Here is a 26,623-nt window from a genome sequence, read left to right on the forward strand (position 1 = left end):
TAGGTACCGAGATGAGATCCTCAGACCCCTTGTGAGACCATATGCTGGTGCGGTTGGCCCTGGGTTCCTCCTAATGCAAGACAATGCTAGACCTCATGTGGCTGGAGTGTGTCAGCAGTTCCTGCAAGAGGAAGGCATTGATGCTATGGACTGGCCCGCCCGTTCCCCAGACCTGAATCCAATTGAGCACATCTGGGACATCATGTCTCGCTCCATCCACCAACGCCACGTTGCACCACAGACTGTCCAGGAGTTGGCGGATGCTTTAGTCCAGGTCTGGGAGGAGATCCCTCAGGAGACCATCCGCCACCTCATCAGGAGCATGCCCAGGCGTTGTAGGGAGGTCATACAGGCACGTGGAGGCCACACACACTACTGAGCCTCATTTTGACTTGTTTTAAGGACATTACATCAAAGTTGGATCAGCCTGTAGTGTGGTTTTCCACTTTAATTTTGAGTGCAACTCCAAATCCAGACCTCCATGGGTTGATAAATTTGATTTCCATTGATAATGTGTGTGTGATTTTGTTGTCAGCACATTCAACTATGTAAAGAAAAAAGTATTTAATAAGAATATTTCATTCATTCAGATCTAGGATGTGTTATTTTATTGTTCCCTTTATTTTTTTGAGCAGTGTATAATAAATAGGTCTTTATTTTTGTTCGTGTCTGTTAGAAACGTGTACACTGGTATGTATACATGAGGCGGTATTGTATTGCAGACGTTTGTAAGGCTAATATTTCCTAATCTCTTTCCTCCATATCTAATTACTAAGGTATTTAGCTAGCTAGTATCTAGTAGGAAGCTATTTGATCATAGTTCAACTTGTCCTGCAAGCCAATGGGTGCTTTCCAGACACCCAGATACACAAAAAAAAGTATGGCCAAAAGTATGTGTATTTGGACACCCCTTCAAATGAGTGGACTCGGCTATTTCAGCCACATGTATAAAGTTGAGCACACAGCCATGCAATCTCCATAGACAAACATTGGCAGTAGAATGGCCCGTACTGAAGAGCTAAGTGACTTTTAACGTGGCAAAAACATTATAGGATGACACCTTTCCGATAAGTCAGTTCGTAAAATGTCTGCACTGCTAGAGCTGCCCAGGTCAACTAAGTGCTGCTATTGTGAAGTGGAAATGTCTAGGAGCAACAACTGCTCACAACAAAGAGGTGTGCCACACAAGCTCACAGAACGGGGCCACCGTTGCAACACTCACTGAGTCCAAACTGCCTCTGGAAGCAAAGTCAGCACAAGAACTGTATGTCGGGAGCTTCAAGACATGGGTTTCCATGTCCGAGCAGCCACACACAAGCCTAAGATCACCATCCTCAATGCCAAGCATCGGGTGGAGTTGTGTAAAGCTCGCCGCCATGGGACTCTGGAGCAGTAGAAACACGTTTTCTGGAGTGATGAATCATGCTTCACCATCTGGCAGTCTGACGGACAAATCTAGGTTTGGCGGATGCCAGGAGAATGCTACCAGCCCGACTGCATAGTGCCAACTGTAAAGATTGGTGGAGGAGGGATTGTGGTCTGGGGCTGTTTTTCATGGTTCGGGCTAGGCCCCTTAGCTCCAGTGCAGGGAAATCTTAATGCTACAGCATACAATGACATTCTAGACGATTCTGTGCTTCCAACTTCGTGGCAACAACTTTGGGATGAATTGGAACGCAGACTGCGTGTCGGGCCAAATCGCCCAACATCAATGCTCGACCTCACTAATGCTCTTGTGGCTAAACATCCCGACAGCAATGTTCCAACATGTAGTGGAAAGCCTTCCAAAAAGAGTGAAGGCTGTTCTTGGAGCAAAGGGGGGACCAATTCCATATTCATGCCCGTGATTTTGGAATGAGATGTTCTATGAGCCGGAGTCCACATACTTTTGACCGTGTAGTGCATTAAATAATATCTGGAACAGTAATTAGGGGTGTATTCATTACGCTAATTCTGTTGCAAAACGTTTGCTATAGAAACGGTTTACTCCAAACCGAAAACGTGTTACAACGAAGACGACAGTTTCTATTGGACAAATGTAGGTAAGTCCCTCCGTTTCGTCCCGTTTGCTCTGTTTGCTTCCATTTGGTTCTTAAACTGTAAACGATTTCCTTTGCAAGACGTAATGAATACACCCCTGTGCTTTGGTTTCTTGACAGAAGGTGGAGCTCAAAGTTGACGTAAACACAACGCTAGTTAGTCAATGTAAATCCATATCTGAAAGAATGTTACGGTAGTACGGTTAAGTGCATTTTTTTTATTCACAAAATGCGATGTTATCTTCATGCACTTCTACTGTGCATGGTCTTTGCTGTCTTTTCGGTGCTGTATGTTTTTAATCAACTACCGGTAGCCTCGTCTTTTGAGTCGCAATACGAAGACGGATGGACCGACAGAAGAACAAAACAATCCAGTGGCAGGCAACCCCGATTTGGGGCCCAAGACACTGGGCACATAGTCAGGAAAGGTGGAGTGCCGAGCCTTTTTGACCATCAAGAAGATGACAGGACCAGGTAAAATAACAATTGATTAGCTAACTAGGTAGTTAGTTGGCTACGTTAGTCAGCCAAGTCACTAGCTAACACGCTAAAGCTAGCCACACTTGTAAAACACTAGCCACAACTCTTCGCTAGCAGGATTACTAGCTAACGTTAGCTAACCAGCTAATCTGTTGACTTTACAGATAAAACATTGCCCCGTACCATAAGGATGACGATGTACAACCACAGATCAATGAGCCAGTGGGTTAACTAACAATGGGTTACCAAAGTCATAATGCCATGGGGAGGATGTTGATAATCATTGCCTGCTATAGATCTATTAACCTGCTAATTCACAATTATCCACATTGCAATTTGTTGTTTTTCCCCCCATGTGAGCTAACGTTACCTATCAAGAGATGTCCTGCTTAGTTCAAGAAGATGGGTACTTACCTAACTAGTTATCTATTTCTACAAATATTAGAGAAACTCAAGCAGTTTGCTAGATAACAAAGTAGCTCTCTAATCTATCAGGATTCAATCACCATGGAACCAAAAGGCATTCAACTTGTTGTTCTGTCTTGTGTAAGGCATTGTCAGTGTCTTACTGGAACCCCTATTGTAAACTGCCTCCTGATGTTTGTGGAATGAACTGATTATTGCGACCCATGTATGCATGGCTGGGGCAACCCCTTGAAAGGCAGACAGTGGCCACTTTACTCATTTTAAAATATGGCAGTAGCTGTGCGTGGGTAAAAATCACTGGGGAAGCCAAGCCAGAAAAAAAGCCATACAGTTACAACCTAGTTGTGGTGTTTGCTCTATAACCTGTTAGTTCATATGCCTTGACACCGTGGTATATAGACCTATGGTCGAGACAATAAGAAGACAGTGGCAGAATAAATGTTTCATAACAAAACCGGTGAGCGAACTCTGTCTGGTGAAGTCCATAAACCATATTGCATGTAATAAACAGTTAGGTTACCTACAGCAAGTTAATGTTTGCAACATTTTTGGACTACTAAACAACTGTTGAGTTAGAAACACGAAGAGTAACTGCAAGTCGCAAAGAAAACAGGAGGTGCACCGTTTCAACATCATCAAATCACCGATGCTTAGTCTAAAATTAAAAGATACCAAAAATAATGTAGTCCAATCAATGGAAGCTAAATATGATTTGGCTGTCTATGGTTCTGATTTGTGTGTGTGTTTGTGCAAGTAGAAAAACATTTTGACTCACCCTACTTGTAGAGCAGGGATGGGCTACAAATATTCAAAACTCATGAGGGGCTGCAGTTGCTCGTGGGAATCATGAGAAATGCCAATGCCTTCCTCTTTCTTGTTGACTAAACAGTATAGGACTTCGTCATACAGTACGCTTTTAGTTTTTGTTGCCATAGGCTAGCAAGCAAGAATTTTATCCAGGTAGCCTAACTTCCTTTCATGGGCAACAATGAGCCAGCTAGTTTAGGAAAGGGCCTATTTTAGCTAGCTAGCCACCGGAGGACAACACAACGAGATGCAAAAATTCAAGTTTTTTCTGTAAACAACATTTTGCTCTCGGTGGGATTGGTGTGAAGCCAAATCCAAACTGGCTTCCCTCGACAACATTCACAGTTGAGCACACACAGCTCAACGCTGATTGACTATTATTTTATGCTTTTTTTTAAATGTATCAAGGGAGGCCAAATGTTCGCTGGCTTCCCTTGCATTCAAACCTACATGCTGCAACACTGTCCTAACTCTTTTTGACCAGACAGCATCAGATAGATGGGCTACACAAACAGAAACAGAGGGGCACTTTCGCTCGCTCTGACGCTTTCTCCGGTGAGATACATTCAGCCTCTTGCGAATTAAAGGAAAGTTATGAAACACATTTGAAAGATTTTTTTTTTCTTGGGAAATGTTTTGGGGAAGCCTGGCTTCCCTTGGCGTCCATGAATACACACCACTGCAACCTGGACCCGGTTTCCCAAAAGCATCTTTAAAAAAGAGGAGTGGGAGGCCCCGGTGCACAACTGAGCAAGAGAACATGAGCCAAGATGGCCAGCATCCCGGAGTCGCCTCTTCACTGTTGATGTTGAGACTGGTCTTTTGCGGGTACTATTTCACATATCTGCCAGTTGAGGACTTGTGAGGTGTCTGTTTCTCAAACTAGAGACACTAATGTACTTGTCCTCTTGCTCAGTTGTGCACCCCACTCTTTCTATTCTGGTTAGAGCCAGTTTGCACTGTTCTGTGAAGGGAGTAGGACACAGCGTTGTATGAAATCTTAATTTTCTTGGCAATTTCTCACATGGAATAGCCTTCATTTCTCAGAACAAGAATAGACTGATGAGTTTCAGAAGAAAGTTCTTTGTTTCTGGCCATTTTGAGCCTGTAATTGAACCCACAAATGTTGATGCTCCAGATACTCAAATAGTCTAAGGCCAGTTTTATTGCTTCTTTAATTTGAACAACAGTTTTCACCTGTTCAAACATATTTGCGAAAGGGTTTTCTAATGATCAATTAGCCTTTTAAAATTATAAACTTGGATTAGCTAACACAACGTGCTATTGGAACACAGGAGTGATGATTGCTGATAATGGGTCTCTGTACACCTATGTAGATATTCCATTTAAAAAAATAGCCGTTTCCAGCTACAATAGTCATTTACAACATTAACTATGTCTACACAGTATTTCTGATCAATTTGATGTTATTAGCTTTTCATTCAAAAACAATGAGATTTCTAAGTGACCCTAAACTCTAGCATTAAGCGATTACACTACATCTGAGCTGCTTCAATATTTATATTAGGCCTATAGGCTACAATTATCTAAAAGCTCACAAATTTCACTGTAGCCTAACCAATAACCTAAACGTTACCATATTAGGTCTATGCCAATGTTGCTTGACTTGGTACTTGATGTTTAATATTTAATTGTAGAATATCTGTAGGCCTACTTGAAGCTCAAATTCCTGCCTGCCGTTAGACTACAATGATTTGTTCAGCAATTGCTAAAACCATTGTCATATTTTATTTTTAGGTCACTTTGATATTTTCTATAGCAACGAGGGAACGAGCGATTAAATTTGGCATTCATTCTTGCTCACAGTTTGCACACACTAAAGAAATACAGAATTTACTAAATCAAACATTGCATACAAAATAGCAGGAGAAAACAGAATACATGGCAAACATAATAATACAAAAACATGAATACATAATAGGCTATATTCTGGAGTCATTTTCAACACGACAGCTCCTGTAACGACAGTTAAGTTTCACTTTGTATCGAGTGCACAGCATGGTGTTTTGGGAAACGGGTGTCATTTTCGGCCGTTTTTTTTTACGATGCATCATTAAAACATTTGTAAATTCCATTGTTATCGGGAAACCTGGCCTTGTAGTGTCGTCTACCACAGTAGGAGTCATAATACCCATGAAACCTAGCGGTCAAACACAGAAATGGTTCCAAAATAAATGCCCACCATTAATTTGATCCATTGTGGATTTTAGAAACACTTCAAATAAGGGCTGTGTTTCGTCTTACCCTGGCGTGATGTTTTGAAAACCGTGTAAGTCTCTGACAATGTGACTTTTTAATAAATATATTTGCCTGTATTTACCCCCCAAAATTGAAATGCTAATGTGGCTATCATACAGAACTACAAATGCCTGTCTCAAGCTTCACATCACTCACCAGGGCTATGATGATCTGGAAGAGACTGCCAAATCGAGGCAAAGGTAAGAATCTCTGGATTAACTATCTAATGTTAGCTAAATGTAGTAATTAGTAAATTGTTTAAATTGACAATTCTGTTAACTGTCTTGAGCAAGTTTTTTAAACGGAAAATGCCTGTTAGCTAGCTAGCTCATGGTTAGCTAGTTAGCAACATTATCCTGGCTAGATGGCTACGTTAGCTATATTTGTCTAGCCATTTAAATGCTTGAGAAATTCTTAAAAACGATTTCTAGCTTTCTTTGGCCTTTATAAAGCAACAATCTAGCTTGCTAGTTAATTGAATTTATCACAGGTGTTCTCCAATCAAGTTGTAGAAACATCTCAATGATTATCAATGAAAATAGGATGCACCTGATCTCCGTTTCGAGTCTCATAGTCATAGCAAAGGGTCTGAAAACGTATGTAAATAAAGGTATTTCTGTTTTTTTTCGCTTTGTCATTATGGGTTAGTGTGTGTAAATTGCTTAAGATTTTTTTTTATTTTTTATCCATTTTATAATAAGGCTGTAAGTGTAACGGATGTGAAATGGCTAGCTAGTTAGCGGGTACGCGCTAGTAGCGTTTCAATCAGTTACGTCACTTGCTCTGAAACCTAGAAGTAGGGTTGCACCTTGCTCTGCAAGGGCCGCGGCTTTTGTGGAGCGATGGGTAACGACGCTTCGTGGGTGTCAGTTGTTGATGTGTGCAGAGGGTCCCTGGTTCGCGCCCGTGTCGGGGCGAGGGGACGTACTAAAGTTATACTGTTACATAAGGGGTCTGAATACTTCCCGAATGCACGTACGTCGCAAATAAAAGCCCTGGGTAGCGAGTTGATACAATTCCAAGTCTGGAAGGTTAAAACCACCTTCAGGCCGTGTCTAGACTTGACAGTTCATGCAGCTTTAGTATTCTGATCATAGAGGTCTGATCATGGAATTCTGAGCGCGTCATGCATCGACACCTACATTTAAATGTCTACCGTGTCCAGATTCCTTTTTCCCGCGCCATATTCAAATGCCTAGAATGCATTCAACAAATGGTGTAATATAGGCAAAATATGATAACACAACAACTGATGGCTGTAGGAAACTACTGTGGCAAACTAGCCAGCTAACCTCTGTAGCTAGCCAGCATGCTAGCAAGCGATGGTAAAGGAATTGTAACTGGGTTAGCATTAGCTAGCTGGCTAGCATTTATGAGGCCAGCAAACACTTTCCTCACACGCTAGGAACGTATGTCCTCCGTCACCCACTGTATGCGCTTTCGGTAGGTAGCCTGATTTGCGTCCAGACAGGAGAAATCTGGTCATCCAGATCTAAACACAATCAGTCCACGAAACGATTTTTGTGCGTCTAGACCCGTGTTTTCAATATGATCTTCGTATTCTGATAGCAGAAGTCGCATTGTAAGTGTCAAGTGTAGAAACCACTTCAGACTTCGGAATATGTGCAGCATTTTTTATTTGTCTAAGACCGAGTATACTTTTTATTTTATTTTTTAGAATGTCTTCGGTGGGGTTATTGGATTTGGATTTGTCAGTCATGCCATTCTAAAGAGGTTTATTCTACCTGTAAGATTTATGGGAAGATTATTCAATTTAATTAAATCTGCTTTCATATTGTTGAGTAATAAATGCAGCAAAAAAAGAAACGTCCTCTCACTGTCAACTGCGTTTATTTTCAACAAATTTAACATGTGTAAATATTTGTATGACCATAAGATTCAACAACTGAGACATAAACTGAACAAGTTCCACAGACAGGTGACTAACAGAAATTGAATAATGTGTCCCTGAACAAAGGGAGGGGGGGAGGGTCAAAATCAAAAGTAACAGTCCGGTATCTGGTGTGGCCACCAGTTGCTTTCAGTACTGCAGTGCATCTCCTCCTCATGGACTGCACCAGATTTGCCAGTTCTTGCTGTGAGATGTTACACCACTCTTCCACCAAGGCACCTGCAAGTAGTTCCCGGACATTTCTGGGAGGAATGGCCCTAGCCCTCACCTTCCGATCGAACAGGTCCCAGACGTGCTCAATGTTATTGAGATCCGGGCTCTTTGCTGGCCATGGCAGAACACTGACATTCCTGTCTTGCAGGAAATCACGTACAGAACGAGCAGTATGGCTGGTGGCATTGTCATGCTGGAGGGTCATGTCAGGATGAGCCTGTAGGAAGGGTACCACATGAGGGAGAAGGATGTCTTCCCTGTAACACACAGTTTTGAGATTGCCTGCAATGATAACAAGCTCAATCCGATGATGCTGTGACACACCGCCCCAGACCACGACGGGCCCTCCACCTCCAAATCGATCCCACTCCAGAGTACAGGCCTCGGTGTAACGCTCATTCCTTCGACGATAAACGTGAATCCGACCATCACCCCTGGTGAGACAAAACCGCGACCTGTCAGTGAAGAGCACTTTTTGCCAGTCCTGTCTGGTCCAGCGACGGTGGGTTTGTGCCCATAGGTGGCGTTGTTGCCGGTGATTTCTGGTGAGGACCTGCCTTAAAACAGGCCTACAAGTCCTCAGTCCAGCCTCTCTCAGCCTATTGTGGAAAGTCTGAGCACTGATGGAGGGATTGTGCGTTCCTGTTGTAACTCGGGCAGATGTTGTTGCCATCCTGTACCTGTCCCGCAGGTGATGTTCGGATGTACCGATCCAGTGCAGGTGTTGTTACACGTGGTGTGCCACTGCGAGGACGATCAGCTGTCGGTCCTGTCTCCCTGTAGTGCTGTCTTAGGCGTCTCACAGTATGGACATTGCAATTTATTGCCCTGGCCACATCTGCAGTCCTCATGCCTTCTTGCAGCATGCCTAAGGTGCGTTCACGCAGATGAGCGGGGACACTGGACATCTTTCTTTTGATGTTTTTCAAAGTCAGTAGAAAGGCCTCTTTAGTGTCCAAAGTTTTCATAACTGTGACCTTAATTGGCTACCGTCTGTAAGCTGTTAGTGTCTTAATGACTGTTCCACAGGTGCATGTTCATTAATTGTTCATTGAACAAGCATGGGAAAGTGTTTAAACCCTTTACAATGAAGACCTGTGAAGTTATTTGGATTTTTACGAATTATCTTTGAAAGACAGGGTCTTGAAAAGGAGACATTTCTTTTTTTGCTGAGTTTATAATAAAGTTACCTTTATATATTTGTCACATTAATCATCCTAAGTATTAAATATTTGTTGTGGTCCACTTAAAGGATCGCTGTAGATTTGAGTTATTTTTCCTATTGCCATTATTTTTTTTAGAATTGCCAGTGCAAACAGGAAGGGGGTTGAGGGGACATCAGTCTTGTGCCCCTTTGTAAAGCAATTTAATCAGATATTGTTTGTGTATATTTTAGCTTTAGGACATTTTATACAATATTTTTTATAAAATGTATTATTTAATCTGGAAAGTTGAAAGCTTCAAGTTTTTAGTAGAAAAGGACATTCAAGATTGTGAAGCCTTTTCGGCATCAGCAGCAATTATTGATAGATCTATATCTAGTTTTTTTTGCATAGTTTATTAAACTGAAACTTGCTCTTGAATGGAATTCTATGGGAAAGCCATCCATTCCTGGTACTTTTCTCTGTGCAAATATTTTAACAATATCTAATATTTATTCTTGGGTGATCTCAGTTTTTAGTGATTATTTTTTGTCTGCTGATAATTGCTTCAGAGTTGTTGAGATTACATGATGCTCCTACAAAGGTTCTAACGATGCTTTTGGGAAACCGGGCCCTGGTCTCAGTATGCCAACTCCTATGGTCAACGGGGTGACAAACAGTGACCATTTAGTAGTTTGCAAGATAGCATAAAAAAATCTAGGTTTATTTATACAGCACATTTTCGACATGGAATGCAACGCAATGTGCTTTACAGAAAAAATCAAATGAAAAAATAAAAGCTGAACTATTTACGACACAACAAAAATAAGATTTTAAATAAATAAGAGAACTAAAAATCACCCTAAGGATAAGCAAAGCTAAAAATAAAAAATTAAGATCTGTTTTAAATATGTCTACAGTTTCAGCCTCCCTCAGGTTCTCTGGCAGGCTATTCCAGAGGCTGGGTGCATAATACCTAAAGGCTGCCTCTCCATGCCTCTTGGTTCTAGGCTTTGGGATAGTTAAAAGACCAGTGCCAGAGGACCTGAGGCACCCGCTGGGTACATAACTTAAAAGCATGTCTGACATGTATTGGGGTACACAATCGTGGATTGATTTTAAAAACCAATAGAAGACTCTTAATTAAAAAACTCACAGGCAGCCAGTGCAGAGACCTTAAAACCGGTGTAATGTCAGTACCCGTGCTGCAGCATTCTGTATGTTTTGCAGTTGACCAACGGCTTTCCTGGGTAGACCAGACAGGAGAGCATTACAGAAGTCAAGCCTGTTTGTAATAAAAGCATGGATGAGTCTCTGTCGGCCTGAGAGAGAAACAGCCGCACCTTGGCAAAGTTCCTTAGGCGGTTAAAAAGCTATTTTGGTCACATTCCTGATGTGTGATTCAAAATTTTGTTCAGAATCTAAAACAACACCTAGGTGTTTTTGCCTGCTGTTTTATCTTCTTATGGCTTGTGAATTAAAATTTGCAGATAGATTCTCTCATTGCTTAGGCTCGAACAACACGTACCTCGTTCTTGTCTTGATTTAGCTGGAGGAAGTTGTGAGCCATCCAAGTATTTAAATCCCCAATACAGTCTCATTTATCCGTGGAGCTAAAATCCTCTGGTGACACAGAAATGCGAAGTTGTGTATCGTCTGCGTAGCAGTGAAAATCAATGCTGTGCTTTCTGATAACGCTGCCAAGAGGTAACATGTATATAAACTGAACAGTACCGGAGCCAAAATCGAACCTTGTGGAACGCCACATGTAATATGTAGTTTCTCGAAGTTATGTTCACCAAAGTTTGACAAACTCTCGACCGGTTAAATAGGTCCTAAACTAATTTAGAACTGGACCGGAGAGGCCAACCCACCTCTCCAGTCTGTCCAGAAGGACATCATGGTCAACAGTGTCGAAGACAGCCTTAGTTAAAGTTGCGTATGTGGTGTGGACAAAAAGCAGATTTGAAATGTAAAAAATGTTGCCACTTAAACATATATTTTGTTTGAACGCCAATTTCTCCAGAATTTTGCTTTATTTCTCCAGAATTTTGCTTAAAAATGGAAGGTTGGAGATTGCCCCAAAAAATCTAGTTTTACTTTTCTTCAGAAGGGGTTACACCATAGCAGTTTTTAGTGCAGTGGGGAAAGTGCCTGTGAACAATGAGTGATTTTAACAATATCTTGCACTTCTTCAGATATACAATTAAAAACAGTTTTGATGAAGGTGGTGGGGATAGGATCGAGAAGGCAGCTACACGGCTTAAGTTGTGATATCACTTTCCTGAGCATGTCTGTGTCAACCAGGGAAAATAAATCCGTAGTGCCTTTGCGTGGTAGTCTAGGGCACATATCATCAAACTTCTCATCAGGTCTTGCTTGAATGATACCCAGCCTAATGTTGGTTCTTATCTTATCTCTGAAATATGCTGCAAACTCATCCCATTTAGATGAGGGAAGTCCACATAAATTGTACCCCGGCAAACCTATCAGGCCGTCAATGGTCGAGGAGCACTCTCAAATTATTCCGATTTTGAATAGTGATCAAGTTAGAAAAATGAGCTCGTCTGGCATTTCTTATTGCCTTGTTAAATATGCCAAGTTTCTCTCTTGAAATATCATGAAGGACCTGCAACTTTGAATTTCTCAAGTTCCACTCTGCCTTTCTGCAATTTTTCTTTTTAATTGATTTGTTTCCTCACTCATCCAAGGGGCTCTCCCATTTGGATGAGGCCCTTTTTCAACTTTACTGGCGCTATGACGTCAATGGTCACCCTTTTAATTTGCTGTTAAAGTTATCAACTAAATCATCACAAGAGGAAGGCACAATAGGTGATGGAGTATTGTTCATACACTCAATAAAATCTGTAGCAACTTCAGGGGTAAGATAGCGTTTCTTAATGATGCGTTCAGTATTACCCTGTGCTATGTGCAGCAAGGTAGTAAACAAATCCACAGTGGCGACCGGATAAAGCAACCTCAACAATAGAGGATATGTCAATAGAAAGCCCCTTGGTAATAACCAGGTCCAGAGTATGGGTGGGCCCAGTAACATGTTGGATACAGTTCATAGAGCTCAAAAGTGTAATACATTCAATGGCCTTGGAGTCAATTTAACAATGTTGGGAATTCCCACCATCCAATGCTTTTATATCCACGACGGGGACTGTGCAAGTGGTGCCCTTCTTCCGACGTGCCCTAAGATGCTGCCCTCCTCCCTTTTCTTACTCTCTTACTATCTCAGGGAGAAGCCAGCCTCCGGCAGCGTCCAGGAGGCCACTAGAGATGAGCGGATCCATCTGGCTGTGGTGGCCTGTGGTCCCAGACTCGAGGAGACTCTCGCCATGTTAAAGTCTGCTCTCCTCTTCGGCGCCAAACCGCTACACTTTCACATTTTCGCAGAGGACCATCTGCATGGCAGCTTTGGACAGTCTGTAAGTGTGGAGAACAGGAATTAGTGGCAGGATGAATATTGGTACTAAGTGACATGGCCCTAGCAGTTAAGAGGATGGAACTAGAATGAAAGAAGCTGTTGAACTAGTTATCTGTACCTGTGCTGGTGTGTGGTTGTCTCTGTCAAAGCGAACCTGTTCACCTGTGTCTGTTCCCTGTGTATTTTCCCTCAGCTGGACTTGTGGCCCAGTGTCTTCCAGACCAGGTTTAACTACACCACGTACCCCATCACCTTCCCCAGTGAGAACGCCAAGGAGTGGAAGAAACTCTTCAAACCCTGTGCTTCTCAAAGGCTCTTCCTACCGGTGAGTCCTCAGGGTTTGATGAGACTGGCCATAAAATAAAATAACACTGTTCAGTGTCCCCCTTGCTGAGAACAATACACGTTTATTTATGAGATATTGGATCCAGATTAAGCCCATTCCTGGACCTAAACAACTTTCATTGAAGATTCTCCATTGAAATCTGGGTCAGAGAATCTGGCACATGGCGTGCTGTCAGAGTAATGTGTGTAATGTTTGACTATGTTCTTGGGCATTCTAACCTTTTTGTCTCCTCTCCAGTTGATCCTAAAAGACGTAGACTCTCTGCTGTACGTGGACACCGATATCTTGTTCCTTCAGCCTGTAGAGGAGATCTGGTCCCTGCTCTCCCTCTTCAACTCCACCCATCTGGCAGCCATGGCCCCTGAGCACGAGGAGCCGCGCATCGCCTGGTACAACCGCTTCGCACGGCACCCTTACTATGGAAAGACCGGGGTCAACTCTGGGGTCATGCTCATGAACATGACCCGGATAAGAGAGAAATACTTCAAGGTGATGGTGTCAGTGAGAATGAGCATCTTTGTGTGTTGGTGTATATGCTTGAGAAGAGGTGTCAGGATCTCTTGAACTTTCTCAGCTTATTTTTTTGTATGTTCTGTTAAAAGCATTTTGAGTCTAGAAAGGCCAAACTGTTGAAGGTACAGTAGCAGTCAAAAGTTTGGACACACCTACTCATTTAAGACATTTCTTTATTTTTACTATTTTCTACATTGTAGAATAATAGTGAAGATGTCAAAACTATTAAATAACACATGGAATCGTGTAGTAACCAAAAAAGTGTTAAACAAATCAGATTCTTCAAAGTAGCCACCCTTTGCCTTGATGACAGCTTTGCACACTCTTGGCATTCTCTCAACCAGCTTCATGAGGTAGTCACCTGGAATGCATTTCAATTAACAGGTGTGCCTTTTTAAAAGTTTATTTGTGGATATTCCTCCTTAATGCGTTTGAGCCAATCAGTTGTGTTGTGACAAGGTAGGGGTGGTATACAGAAGATGGCCCTATTTGGTGAAAAAACAAGTCCATATTATGGCAAGAACAGCTCAAATAAGCAGAGAGAAACGACAATCCATCATTACTTTAAGTCATGAAGGTCAGTCAATCTGGAAAATTTCAACACCAAAAAAAAGTGCAGTCGCAAAAACCATCAAGCGCTATGATGAAACTGGCTCTCATGAGGACAGCCACAGGAAAGGAAGACCCAGAGTTACCTTTGCTGCTGAGGATAGGTTCATTATAGTTACCAGCCTCAGAAATTGCAGACAAAATAAATGCTTCATAGAGTTCAAATAACAGACACATCTCAACATCAACTGTTCAGAGGAGACTGTGTGAATCAGGCCTTCATGGTCTAATTTCTGCAAAGAAACCACTACTAAAGGACACCAATAAGGAAAAGAGACTTGCTTGTGCCAAGAAACACGACCAATGGGCATTTAGACCAGTGGATGGTCTGATGAGTACAAATTTGAGAGTTTTGGTTCCAACCGCTGTGTCACAGAGTAGGTGAACGGATGATCTCCGCATGTGTGGTTCCCACCGTAAAAGGAGGTGTGATGGTGCTTTGCTGGTGACACTGTCAGTGCTTTTATTTCGAATTCAAGCCACATTTAACCAGCATGGCTACCACAGCATTCTGCAGTGATACGCCATCCCATCTGGTTTGTGCTTAGTGGGACTATAATTTGTTTTTCAACAGGACAATGACCCAACACACCTCCAGACTGTGTAAGGGCTATTTGACCAAGAAGGAGCGTGATGGAGCGTTGCATCAGATGACCTGGCCTCAATCACCCGACCTCAACCTAAATGAGATGGTTTGGGATGAGTTGGACCACAGAGGAAAAGCAGCCTACAAGTGCTCAACATATGTGGGAACTCCGTCAAGACTGATTCCAGGTGAAGCTGGTTGAGAGAATCCCAAGTGTGCAAAGCTGTCATCAAGGCAGAGGGTGGCTACTTTGAAGAATCCAAAATGTATTTAACACTTTTTTGGTTACTACCTGATTCCATGTGTTATTTCATAGTTTTGATGTCTTGGCTATTATTCTACAGTGTAGAAAATAGTACAAATAAACTCTTGAATGAGTAGGTGTGTCTAAACTTTTGACTGGTACTGTCATTTGTAAATTATCGTAGTTGTGTTCTTGAATTTGTAATGTTGGCTAAGGCATTTTCTGTAAGTCTTCTGCAACCCCATTATTGACCAGAGGAGGTCACTGTTGCCATTCTTCTGCGTAGCTCACCAGCGGTGGCTCACCAACTGTGTACTGCAGGGTTTCCCAAACTTGGTCTTTGGGACCCCTGTCAGCTAATCATCAAGCTTTGAATGAGCTGTGTAGGGTTAAGGCAAGAACCAAAACCACTTGGGGTCCTGAGGACCAAGTTTGGAAAATGCTGGTGTACTGTAATAAACATATCGCTATGCCTCAGACACAGAAAGGATTAAACTATTTATTAATTGTTTGGTGTCAGTCAGGAGTTTGGCTGTTTCAGTTTTCCATTTATATTGTGTCACATTACCCACGTAAGAATGAATGTGGTTCACACTGTCATTTAACATTTTTGTTTCTTTCTTTACTATGACTTGTCGTAACAGAATGACATGACGTCAGTCCCCCTCAAATGGGTGGAGCTGCTGATGCCACTTCTCCAGAAATATAAACTCAACATCACCTGGGGAGACCAGGACCTGCTCAACATCATATTCCATCATAACCCAGGTGAAACTCACCTTCATTAGGTCCCACCGCCTCAAAAACCGTTGTGCAACCAAAACAAAAATGTGCATTTCTTACTGAACGGGTTCAGATAGTACTTCCATGTTTCTGATCTTTTTATTTAGTTTAATTCAAGTGAACATGATCCAGACAGACACGTTGCTTTATTGTTGAAACGATCTATTTTCTTTGTCTAGAGGAATAACTGTTTTCTGTAACAGAAATCCTCAGCTCTCTCGCCTCCTGTATTTCCTTGTGCAGAGAGCCTGTATGTGTTCCCGTGCCAATGGAACTACCGTCCAGACCACTGTATCTACGGCAGCAACTGTCTCGAAGCCGAACAAGAGGGCGTCTTCATTCTCCACGGAAACCGAGGCGTTTACCATGACGACAAGCAGCCAGCGTTCCGGGCCGTCTATGAAGCCATCCAGAAGGTAACAACATCCTCAACTATGCCTGTAACCTGGGAATTCAAACGGGGGGGGGGGGGGGGGATATTGAAGTAAAGAACATCAGAACTGAGGGAGGATATGCTTCCTGATGCATTTACCTAAACTCAGCAAAAATGGAAACGTCATCTCCCTGTCAACTGCGTTTATTTTCAGCAAACTTAACATGTGCAAATATTTGTATGACCATAACAAGATTCAACAACTGAGACAGACATAAACTGAACAAGTTCCACAGACATGTGACTAACAGAAGTGGAGTAATGTGTCCCTGAACAAAGGTGGGTCAAAATCAAAAGTAACAGTCACTATCTGGTGTGGCCACCAGCTGCATTAAGTACTGCAGTGCATCTCCTCCTCATGGACTACACCAGATTTGACAGTTCTTGCTGTGAGATGTTACGCCACTCTTCCACCAAGGCACCTGCAAGTAGTTCCCGGACATTTCTAGGGGGAATGGCCCTAGCCCTCACCCTCCGATCCAACAGGTCCCAGACGTGCTCAATGGGATTGAGATTTACATTTACATTTAAGTCATTTAGCAGACGCTCTTATCCAGAGCGACTTACAAATTGGTGCATTCACCTTATGATATCCAGTGGAACAACCATTTTACAATAGTGCATCTAAATCTTTTAGGGGGGGGGGGGGGGTTAGAAGGATTACTTTATCCTATCCTAGGTATTCCTTAAAGAGGTGGGGTTTCAGGTGTCTCCGGAAGGTGGTGATTGACTCCGCTGACCTGGCGTCGTGAGGGAGTTTGTTCCACCATTGGGGTGCCAGAGCAGCGAACAGTTTTGACTGGGCTGAGCGGGAACTGTACTTCCTCAGAGGTAGGGAGGCGAGCAGGCCAGAGGTGGATGAACGCAGTGCCCTTGTTTGGGTGTAGGGCCTGATCAGAGCCTGAAGGTACGGAGGTGCCGTTCCCCTCACAGCTCCGTAGGCAAGCACCATGGTCTTGTAGCGGATGCGAGCTTCAACTGGAAGCCAGTGGAGAGAGCGGAGGAGCGGGGTGACGTGAGAGAACTTGAAGGTTGAACACCAGACGGGCTGCGGCGTTCTGGATGAGTTGTAGGGCTTTAATGGCACAGGCAGGGAGCCCAGCCAACAGCGAGTTGCAGTAATCCAGACGGGAGATGACAAGTGCCTGGATTAGGACCTGCGCCGCTTCCTGTGTGAGGCAGGGTCGTACTCTGCGAATGTTGTAGAGCATGAACCTACAGGAACGGGTCACCGCCTTGATGTTAGTTGAGAACGACAGGGTGTTGTCCAGGATCACGCCAAGGTTCTTAGCACTCTGGGAGGAGGACACAATGGAGTTGTCGACCGTGATGGCGAGATCATGGAACGGGCAGTCCTTCCCCGGGAGGAAGAGCAGCTCCGTCTTGCCGAGGTTCAGCTTGAGGTGGTGATCCGTCATCCACACTGATATGTCTGCCAGACATGCAGAGATGTGATTCGCCACCTGGTTATCAGAAGGGGGAAAGGAGAAGATTAATTGTGTGTCGTCTGCATAGCAATGATAGGAGAGACCATGTGAGGATATGACAGAGCCAAGTGACTTGGTGTATAGCGAGAATAGGAGAGGGCCTAGAACAGAGCCCTGGGGGACCCCAGTGGTGAGAGCACGTGGTGCGGAGACAGATTCTCGCCACGCCACCTGGTAGGAGCGACCTGTCAGGTAGGACGCAATCCAAGCGTGGGCCGCGCCGGAGATGCCCAACTCGGAGAGGGTGGAGAGGAGGATCTGATGGTTCACAGTATCAAAGGCAGCCGATAGGTCTAGAAGGATGAGAGCAGAGGAGAGAGAGTTAGCTTTAGCAGTGCGGAGCGCCTCCGTGACACAGAGAAGAGCAGTCTCAGTTGAATGACTAGTCTTGAAACCTGACTGATTTGGATCAAGAAGGTCATTCTGAGAGAGATAGCAGGAGAGCTGGCCAAGGACGGCACGTTCAAGAGTTTTGGAGAGAAAAGAAAGAAGGGATACTGGTCTGTAGTTGTTGACATCGGAGGGATCGAGTGTAGGTTTTTTCATGAGATCCTGGCTCTTCGCTGGCCATGGCAGAACACTGACATTCCTGTCTTGCAGGAAATCACGCACAGAAAGAGCAGTATGGCTGGTGGCATCGTCATGCTGGAGGGTCATGTCAGGATGAGCCTGCTGGAAGGGTACCACATGAGGGAGGAGGATGTCTTCCCTGTAACGCACAGCATTGAGATCAGTCAGGCTGTTTGTCAAATACCCTTAGTGTGGGAGTTAACATTTCCTCTCTTGTCTTTCTGTCCTCTAGGCCCAGTGCAGTCAAACATGATTTTCCCAATGTCTTATAGACATGTCCACACTGAGGTTGAAATACTACTGTGAAATTGGGAAAGTTAATAATGCCTTTTTTGTGTAAGAGCTGTTTGAAAAGACTGCCTGAAATTTCATCCTGATTTGGTGCGATAGAGTTTTGGCCTGCCTGGTGACATCACCAGGCTGTAGCCAATTGACCGATAAGAAATAGTTCCGAACCTCTCTGCCAATAACGGCTTGTCTTCACTCAAACCACTCCCAGCTTGAGATATCGCTTCTAATAAGCTATTTTTGTTTGTTTTCATTAAAATGTTCAAAAATACGAAGCACAGCAAGGTACTTTAATTGTTACCCAAAAATGATTTGATATTGAGATAAAAACTGCTGCATTTGGACTTTTTAATACAACAAGCGATCCTCTAACATTTGCTCAATTACATCATCAGGGCACTCCGGGCCAAACCCTTTATTCAGTACTCTGGACTTCCATCCATCCAGGTGAAAATGCTAAATTGATAGTCCCTTTAACTTCTCTGTAATTCGGCCTCCGCTCTCCCAAAGCCAGGCTAATCCCTACCTACCTACTACCCTGACCTGCGTCCACCCACCGATCACTCCTAGTACTGGAATTTTTAGAGCAGGGTTCCCTAACTGGCGGCCCATGGGAGATTTTTATTTAGCCCCAAAGTTTTCTGAGCAAAAACAAAATGACATAGAAGAATGTAAAAACACCAGCAAATCAGCTCCATGTGATTCTAATTGATTATAATAATACATGAACACATACACACACACAAAAGAGCATACACACAGCACACACTCCTACAGCGGGGATGCCCAGGTGCATTCTAACCCAGAGTCCACTCACAAGCAACTGAGACGGTAATAGTTTGATAGTGAAACATGCTGCGTGTTAAAACTTAAGCCAGGTTGGTTGAGATAATTATTTCTCCGTATTCCTTATAGTGAAGCTGTGTTTAGTGTTTAACCAGCCTTTCAACGGCTTGTGTTCCGTCTGTTGAGCATTTGGAAGAAGCTCTTACCAGGTCTTCCTTTGCTGCCGCTCTGTCTTTCATTCTCTTCCGTTACACCTCTTCCAGTTTCCTCTTTCCCTGCTCCCCCATTCCCTCCCCTCCCAGTCCTTTGAGGACAGCAGGCCTGAAGCCCATACTGTAGCAGGCATTTCTGGAGAACACTCTCGTTCTCAGCACACAAAGAACTCAGTCAGTGTCTCTCCCTAGACGACCTATCCCAGCTTGCACTGAGGCTGCTTGGCAATAAACCCGGGCTCACCATTACTGATATGAGCCAAGCCCACAGAAGAGTTGTAAAAAGGTTAGTGCTGATGATGCTATGTTGAGACACAATGATGGGATGTTGTGAACAATGAACACAAACACACACACACACACACACACCAAGAAGACCACCATCACCACCCAACAGCATCCACATAAAAATCAATAGGAGACAGTTAATGCTGCTTTATGGCCTGCTGTTGTGTATGATAGATGATAAAGCAAGTGTGTGTGCATCCTTTGAGTGACCTAATGCTTAGCCAAACTGGGTTCCAATGAGCCCTCGTAAAAAGGTAATTTCCTCTTTACCGTGCCTGCTGTAAAAGTGCGGCTCAGCCACGGAATGTAAAAAAGCTTGATTCTTTATTCATGGATATGACTGAGGAGATTGGGTCTGCAGTGACTGAGAGTCTTGGACATTTGTGTTGGGTTGTGGCACTTGCATGACTAAACTTAACAACCGCCAACTCTTGAGTGCTTTGTCCATAGTTTTCCATAATGCTGCATAGTTTATTAATCCCAGTGTCCTAAGAGTGGCGGGAGAGATGGGGTGGAGGTTCCGTGGTGAGAGTAACCGAAGCGAGGGTCGACGCCTGATCTTTTGGGGCAATTTGTGGTCGCCCAGAGTTGACCGCAGCAGTGCTACCGCTAGACCAAACTCCTGCACTGACACGTGATCATATACATGTCTTTTTCTTCTTCTCCACAGTACACATTTGGGGACAACCTAGTCCAGTTCCTACTCCTCCCCCTGGAGGCAAATCTTCAGGAGACCAAACACACCTACTGTGGAAGAGCCAGCCACATGTTTACTAAAAGGTTAAAACAGAGCATTGGTGTACTTCAACAGGAAACCATAGAGGGAAGGTGATGTATACCACTAGACTACCACTCTCCTCTACCATCAATGGCTGACTGACACTCTGTGGCACACCTCTAAACGATGTCCCCAGGAGTACAGGGAGGGCATACATTACTGGCATGTGTATATGATCCCGGGCGGGATTTAGCCCACACTCTTTCCTCAACCGACCATGCCCAAGTTAGATGAATCCGTCATCTGTTTACAAATGGACAACAGCTACCGGTGCGTCAACACTCCTCCAAAGACAATTTCAAGGGGGAAGATGATCAGTGTAATACATTGTCTGTTTTCCTGTGGAACCGTTGTTCCTCAGAAAGTCGTCCTGTTAACGTGATCATCATCAGGTTAGATAACTGCAGTCAAAATGTGTGGGAAAGCACTGAAATTAAATCTCTTTGCCCTCGACAGAATTGGACATTTCTATCATCTGACTGCTAAAAATGGTACACTTTACAGTCGGTGTTGCTGTGTGATTTTCACCTGTGATGAGAATGTCACGTCTGACAATCGCATTCAAGGAAGAGAACCCATCACGGTTCTTTGTATGCCCCTCATGATCAAAAAGTATATATATTTTTTTAAAGTATATGTTAATATCATATCAATTAGATTTAAATGTTAGAATTAGATTTAAATATACGTCTGCAGTGTCATGAAGAATGACAACACATTGGTTAAAGCTTGTCATAACTATTCCATGAATGCAGTTTCATTTGTACAAAACTTGATTGTAAACAAATGCTAAAGGGAAGGATTTTGAGGTTAGAATCTGAGGATATCAATATTGGTGTTATTGATATTGAATGTTTTTTTTGTTTTTTTTTCACATTTTGTTACGTTACAGCCTTATTCTAAAGTGGATTAATTTGTTTTTCCCCCTCATCAATCAACACACAATACCCCATAATGAGAGAGCAGGTTTTTAGATTTTTTTTGGCAAATTTATAAAAAATCTAAAACTGAAATATCACATTTACATAAGTATTCAAACCCTTTATTCAGTACTTTCTTGAAGCACCTTTGGCAGTGATTACAGCCTTGACTTCTTGGGTATGACACTAAAAGCTTGGCACACCTGTATTTGGGGAGTTTCTCCCATTCTTCTCTGTAGATCCTCTCAAGCTCTGTCAGGTTGGAAGGGAGAGCATCACTGCACAGATATTTTCAGGTCTCTCCAGAGATGTTAGATTGGATTGAAGTCCGGACTCTGGCTGGGCCACTCAAGAACATTCAGAAACTTGTCCCAAAACCACACCTACGTTGTCTTGGCTGTGTGCTTAGGGTCGTTGTCCTGTTGGAAGGTGAATCTTTGCCCCAGTCTGAGGACCTGAGTGCTCTGGAGCAGGTTTTCATCAGTGATCTCTCTGTACTTTTCTCTGCTCATCTTTCCTTTGATCCTGACCAGTCTCCCAGTCCCTGCCGCTGAAAAACATCCCCACAGTATAATGCTGCCACCACCATGCTTCACCGTAGGGATGGTGCCAGGTTTCCTCCAGATGTGATGCTTGGGAGTCAGGCTGAAGAGTTTAATCTTGGTTTCATCAGACCAGAGAATCTTGTTTCTCATGCTCAGAGTCCTTTAGGTGCCTTTTGGCTAACTCCAAGTGGGCTGTCATGTGCTTTTTACTGAGGAGTGGCTTCCGTCTGGCCACTCTGGCCTGATTGGTGGAGTCCTGCGGAGATGGTTATCCTTCTGGAAGTTTCTACCATCTCCGAAGAGGAACTCTGGAGCTCTGTCAGAGTGACCATCGGGTTCTTGGTCACCTCCCTGACCAAGGCCTTTCTCCCCCGATTGCTCAGTTTGGCCGGAAGAGTCTCGGTGGTTCCAAACTTCTTCCATTTAAGAATGTGTGAGGCCGTTGTATACTTGGGAACCTTCAATGCTGCAGACATTTTTTGGTACCCTTCCCCAGATGTTTCTCGACACACTCCTGTCTCAGAGCTCTACGGACAATTCCTTCAACCTCATGGCTTGGTTTTTGCTCTGACATGCACTGTCAACTGTGGGACCTTTTATAGACTGGTGTGTGCCTTTCCAAATCTTGTCCAATCAATTGAATTTATCACAGGTGGACTCCAATCAAGTTGTAGAAACATCAGAAAGGATGATCAACGGAAACAAGGTGCACATTTCTAAAAACCTGTTTTCGCTTTGTCATTATGGGGTATTGTGTGTAGATTGAAGATTTCTTTTTTTATTAATTCAATTTTAGAATAAGGCTGTAATGTAACAAAATGACGAAAAGGGGAAGGGGTCTGAAATACTTTACGAATGCACTGTAAATGAGATTACACCTATCAACAGAATGCACTTTTAATGTCTGCCATATTATAACTCAATAATGATTATAACTACTGAGTAAATGATCCGAGAATACGTCCATAGTCTCCATGTAAACATAGATAGAATTCTATAATAACCATTAATCAATATTTGTGTGGAATTAGGAATGAAGGTTTACTAAAGAGATTTAATCATAACATGTTTGGTTTTAGCTCAAGTTTACATGCGATAGGTTGTTGTGCTCTGTGCATTGAACTTATCCCCCAGGTTTATGCTGTATCTGTAAAGTAGTACGTACTGTACTTCAATATAACTTCATTCATATTTTTGGATTCACGTGAATTTTATAGATCATATAGGTACTTAATAGGTACTAAACAAGCAAACATACAATCAACTGAAAATACCTTTTTAATATGTATTGAATACATTTTAAATAACATACATTTTCTCCAATTGTACATTGACTTAACACAACCAAACTGTATTAAGGGATTTTTGTCACTCTTTCCCTCCATTTCTAACTAATGCTAAAAACAGATTTTGCACTATTGATTGTACAAGTCATGGATTATGTCTTAAAATGTCAATGTTAAAGTCTGACAGTGTATGAAATGTTTTATTGAGTATATCAAATCTATGGTGAAACAAGTTTGTTCCTTGTGATGTTATAGCCATATATTGTTTATAATAAATATTACACGTAAATAGTACACCTTGTTGTGAACTTGGTTGTGCTGCTTGACCTACAGTCAATGTGCAATGTTTCATATATAAAAGGCTACAATCGATAGAACAGTGTTGGTGGAATTAAGCATGAAAGCAGAGTCTTTTTGTAGTAGTCGTCTTGGGGGTTTGCAAACGGACTAAGAGAAATGGAAGGAGATAATTAGTTATGAATATGGTAATCATGGTATAGACATGGTATTTTTGTTAATTAAGTCTACCTCAAAGTTGATATCATGTGTATTGGCTAGAATCATTATATGGAGTATATACAGTGGCAAGAGAAAGTATGTGAACCCGTTGGAATTACCTGGATTTCTGCATAAAATTGGTCATGTAACTTGATCTGATCTTCAAGTCACAACAATAGAGAAACACAGTCTGCTTAAACTAATAACACGCTAACAATTATAGGTTTTCATGTCTTTTTATTGAACACACCTTATAAACATTCACAGTGCAGGGTGGAACAAGTATGTGAACCCTTGGATTTAATAACTGGTTGACCCTCCTTTGGCACAATAACCTCAACCAAACGTTTTCTGTAGTTGCGGATCAGACCTGCACAACGGTCGTGAGGAATTTTGGACCATTCCTCTTTACAAAACTGTTTCAGTTCAGCAATATTCTTGGGATGTCTGGTGTGAACTTCTCTCTTGAGGTCATGCCACAGCATCTCAATCGGGTTGAGGTCAGGATCAGACTGAGCCACTCCAGAAGGTGTATTTTCTTCTGTTGAAGCCGTTCTGTTGTTGATTTACTTCTGTTTTGGGTCGTTGTCCTTTTGCATCACCCAACTTCTGTTGAGCTTTAATTGGCGGATAGATAGCCTTACATTCTCCAGCAAAATGTCTTGATAAACTTGGGAATTCATTTTTCCGTCGACAGTAGCAAGCTGTCCAGGCCCTGAGGCAGCAAAGTAGCCCCAAACCATGACGCTCCCTCCACCATACTTTACAGTTGAGATGAGGTTTTGATGTTGCTGTGCTGTGCCTTTTTTTCTCCACACATAGTGTTGTGTGTTCCTTCCAAACAACACAACTTTAGTTTCGTCTGTCCACAGAATATTTTGGCAGTAGCACTGTGGAACATCCAGGTGCTCTTTTGCGAACTTCAGATGTGCAGCAATGTTTTGTACACTTGTATCGTACACTTGTCAACAGAGATGTTAGCATGTTCCAGAGATTTCTGTAAGTCTTTAGCTGACACTCTAGGATTCTTCTTAACCTCATTGAGCATTCTGCGCTGTGCTCTTGCAGTCATCTTTGCAGGACGGCCACTCCAAGGGAGAGTAGCAGCATTTATAGACAATTTGTCTTAACCTTGATGATCATCAGTCCCGGTTTTTGATGATCTTTTGTAACCCTTTCCAGCTTTATGCAAGTCAACAATTGGTAAAGTTAGGTCTTCTGAGCTCTCTTTTGTTTGAGACATGGTTCACATCAGGCAATGCTTCTTGTGAATAGCAAACTCTCAAATTTTGAGTTTTTTTTTATAAGGAAATGCAGCTCTAACCAACATCTCCAATCTTGTCTCATTGATTGGACTCCAGGTTAGCTGACTTCTGACTCCAATTAGCTTTTGGAGAAGTCATTAGCCTAGGGGTTCACATACTTTTTCCAACCTACACTGTGAATGTTTAAATGATGTATTCGATATAGACGAGAAAAATACAATAAGTTGTGTGTTATTAGTTTAAGCACACCGTTTGTCTATTGTTGTGACTTAGATGAAGATCAGATCAAATTTGATGACAAATGTATGCAGAACTCCAGGTAATTCCAAAGGGTTCACATATACTTTTTCTTACCAGGTGAAAGCTATGATCCCTTGTCAATCAGTGTCGATGAAGGGGAGGCGATGGGTTAAACAAGGATTTTTAAGCCTTGAGACAATTGAGACCTGGATTGTTTGTGTGTGTGTGCCATTCAGAAGGTGAATGGGCAAGACAACATTTTTAGTGCCTTTTGAATGGGGTGTGGTAGTAGGTGTCAAGCACACCAGTTTGTGTGACAAACTGCTACGCTGCTGGGTTTTTCATGCTGAAAAGTTTCCCGCGTGCATCAAGAACGGTCCACCAGCCAAAGGACATCCAGCCAACTTGACACAACTGTGGGAAAAATTATGTGAATATGAAAAAGATAATTGATGTTAAAAGACTTACGGGAGTTTGGCTTGCTTGTATGACATCAAAGCGGTATTTACTATAATTACTAACATCCTCAATGTTTCATCTTTCAAAATATAGTGAGTGCAAGAGTTTCCCAATTACCGCCGCTTTGAAACGCAGAGCCAGAGCTCTGACGTCATGTATATCACGTTACTGTAAAGCCACTACGTTACAATTTTAGGCGCTAATCAGTGCACAAATCTGCAATTTTCAACCCGTATACGAGTACCAGTATAAAGGGTTTAAAGGTCAACTGCCCCTCTAGAACCAACTTCTCTGGTTTTAAAAAGACTGTCGCATCGATAGGATTCCCGAAACATGAGTTCTAGTGTCATAATTGACTACAATTTTGATCGTAATGTCAGTCTCTTCCAAAACAGAGTTTTGTAAATTAGTTCGTCACGACTTACTGGATTGTTGGGTATGGATAACTTATGCCTGCTTTTGCCAATGATGCACAATTGCCCAGAGACACCACGTTGTGGTCCGCCCCCAGCTGCTCTGGAAGCCTGCCTGCCTCCCTTCTGCTCAATAGCACTTTAAAATCCCAGACATTAAGTCAGTATGAGGTAAATGGCTTAACACAGGAAAGTGAAAGGGGTGGTAGGTATATGTCCAGCTGGTATATAATAAGCTATAGCTATCATTCACAGTTGTATGGGAAGGGTTAGATACAGGATCTTCTCTCTCTTTTTATTTAACTAGGCAAGTCAGTTAAGAACAAATTCTTATTTACAATGACATTTTACCTTTACAAGAAA

The 26,623-nt window shown here is 42.7% G+C and overlaps 1 protein-coding gene across 1 annotated transcript; it reads left to right on the plus strand.

Moving 5' to 3' along the window:
- Positions 1–2,191: 2,191 nt before the first annotated feature.
- On the plus strand, positions 2,192–21,537 carry LOC120054168 (glucoside xylosyltransferase 1-like). The gene is made up of 7 exons (XM_039001607.1): positions 2,192–2,513; positions 12,523–12,712; positions 12,905–13,036; positions 13,295–13,546; positions 15,654–15,777; positions 16,036–16,208; positions 20,527–21,537. The coding sequence occupies exons 1-7, from the start codon at positions 2,269–2,271 to the stop codon at positions 20,686–20,688; spliced, it is 1,278 nt and encodes a 425-aa protein (XP_038857535.1). The 5' UTR covers positions 2,192–2,268; the 3' UTR covers positions 20,689–21,537.
- Positions 21,538–26,623: the final 5,086 nt, after the last annotated feature.

This window comes from Salvelinus namaycush, chromosome 9 (genome assembly GCF_016432855.1).
Source record: "Salvelinus namaycush isolate Seneca chromosome 9, SaNama_1.0, whole genome shotgun sequence".
Taxonomy (NCBI): Eukaryota; Metazoa; Chordata; class Actinopteri; order Salmoniformes; family Salmonidae; genus Salvelinus; species Salvelinus namaycush.

Coding starts and splice junctions, on each gene's coding strand:
- LOC120054168 (XM_039001607.1), top strand. CDS start 2,269: ATGCGATGTTATCTTCATGCACTTCTACTGTGCATGGTCTTTGCTGTC. Junction 2,514..12,522: donor CAAGAAGATGACAGGACCAG/GTAAAATAACAA, acceptor TTACTATCTCAG/GGAGAAGCCAGCCTCCGGCA. Junction 16,209..20,526: donor TCTATGAAGCCATCCAGAAG/GTAACAACATCC, acceptor TCTTCTCCACAG/TACACATTTGGGGACAACCT.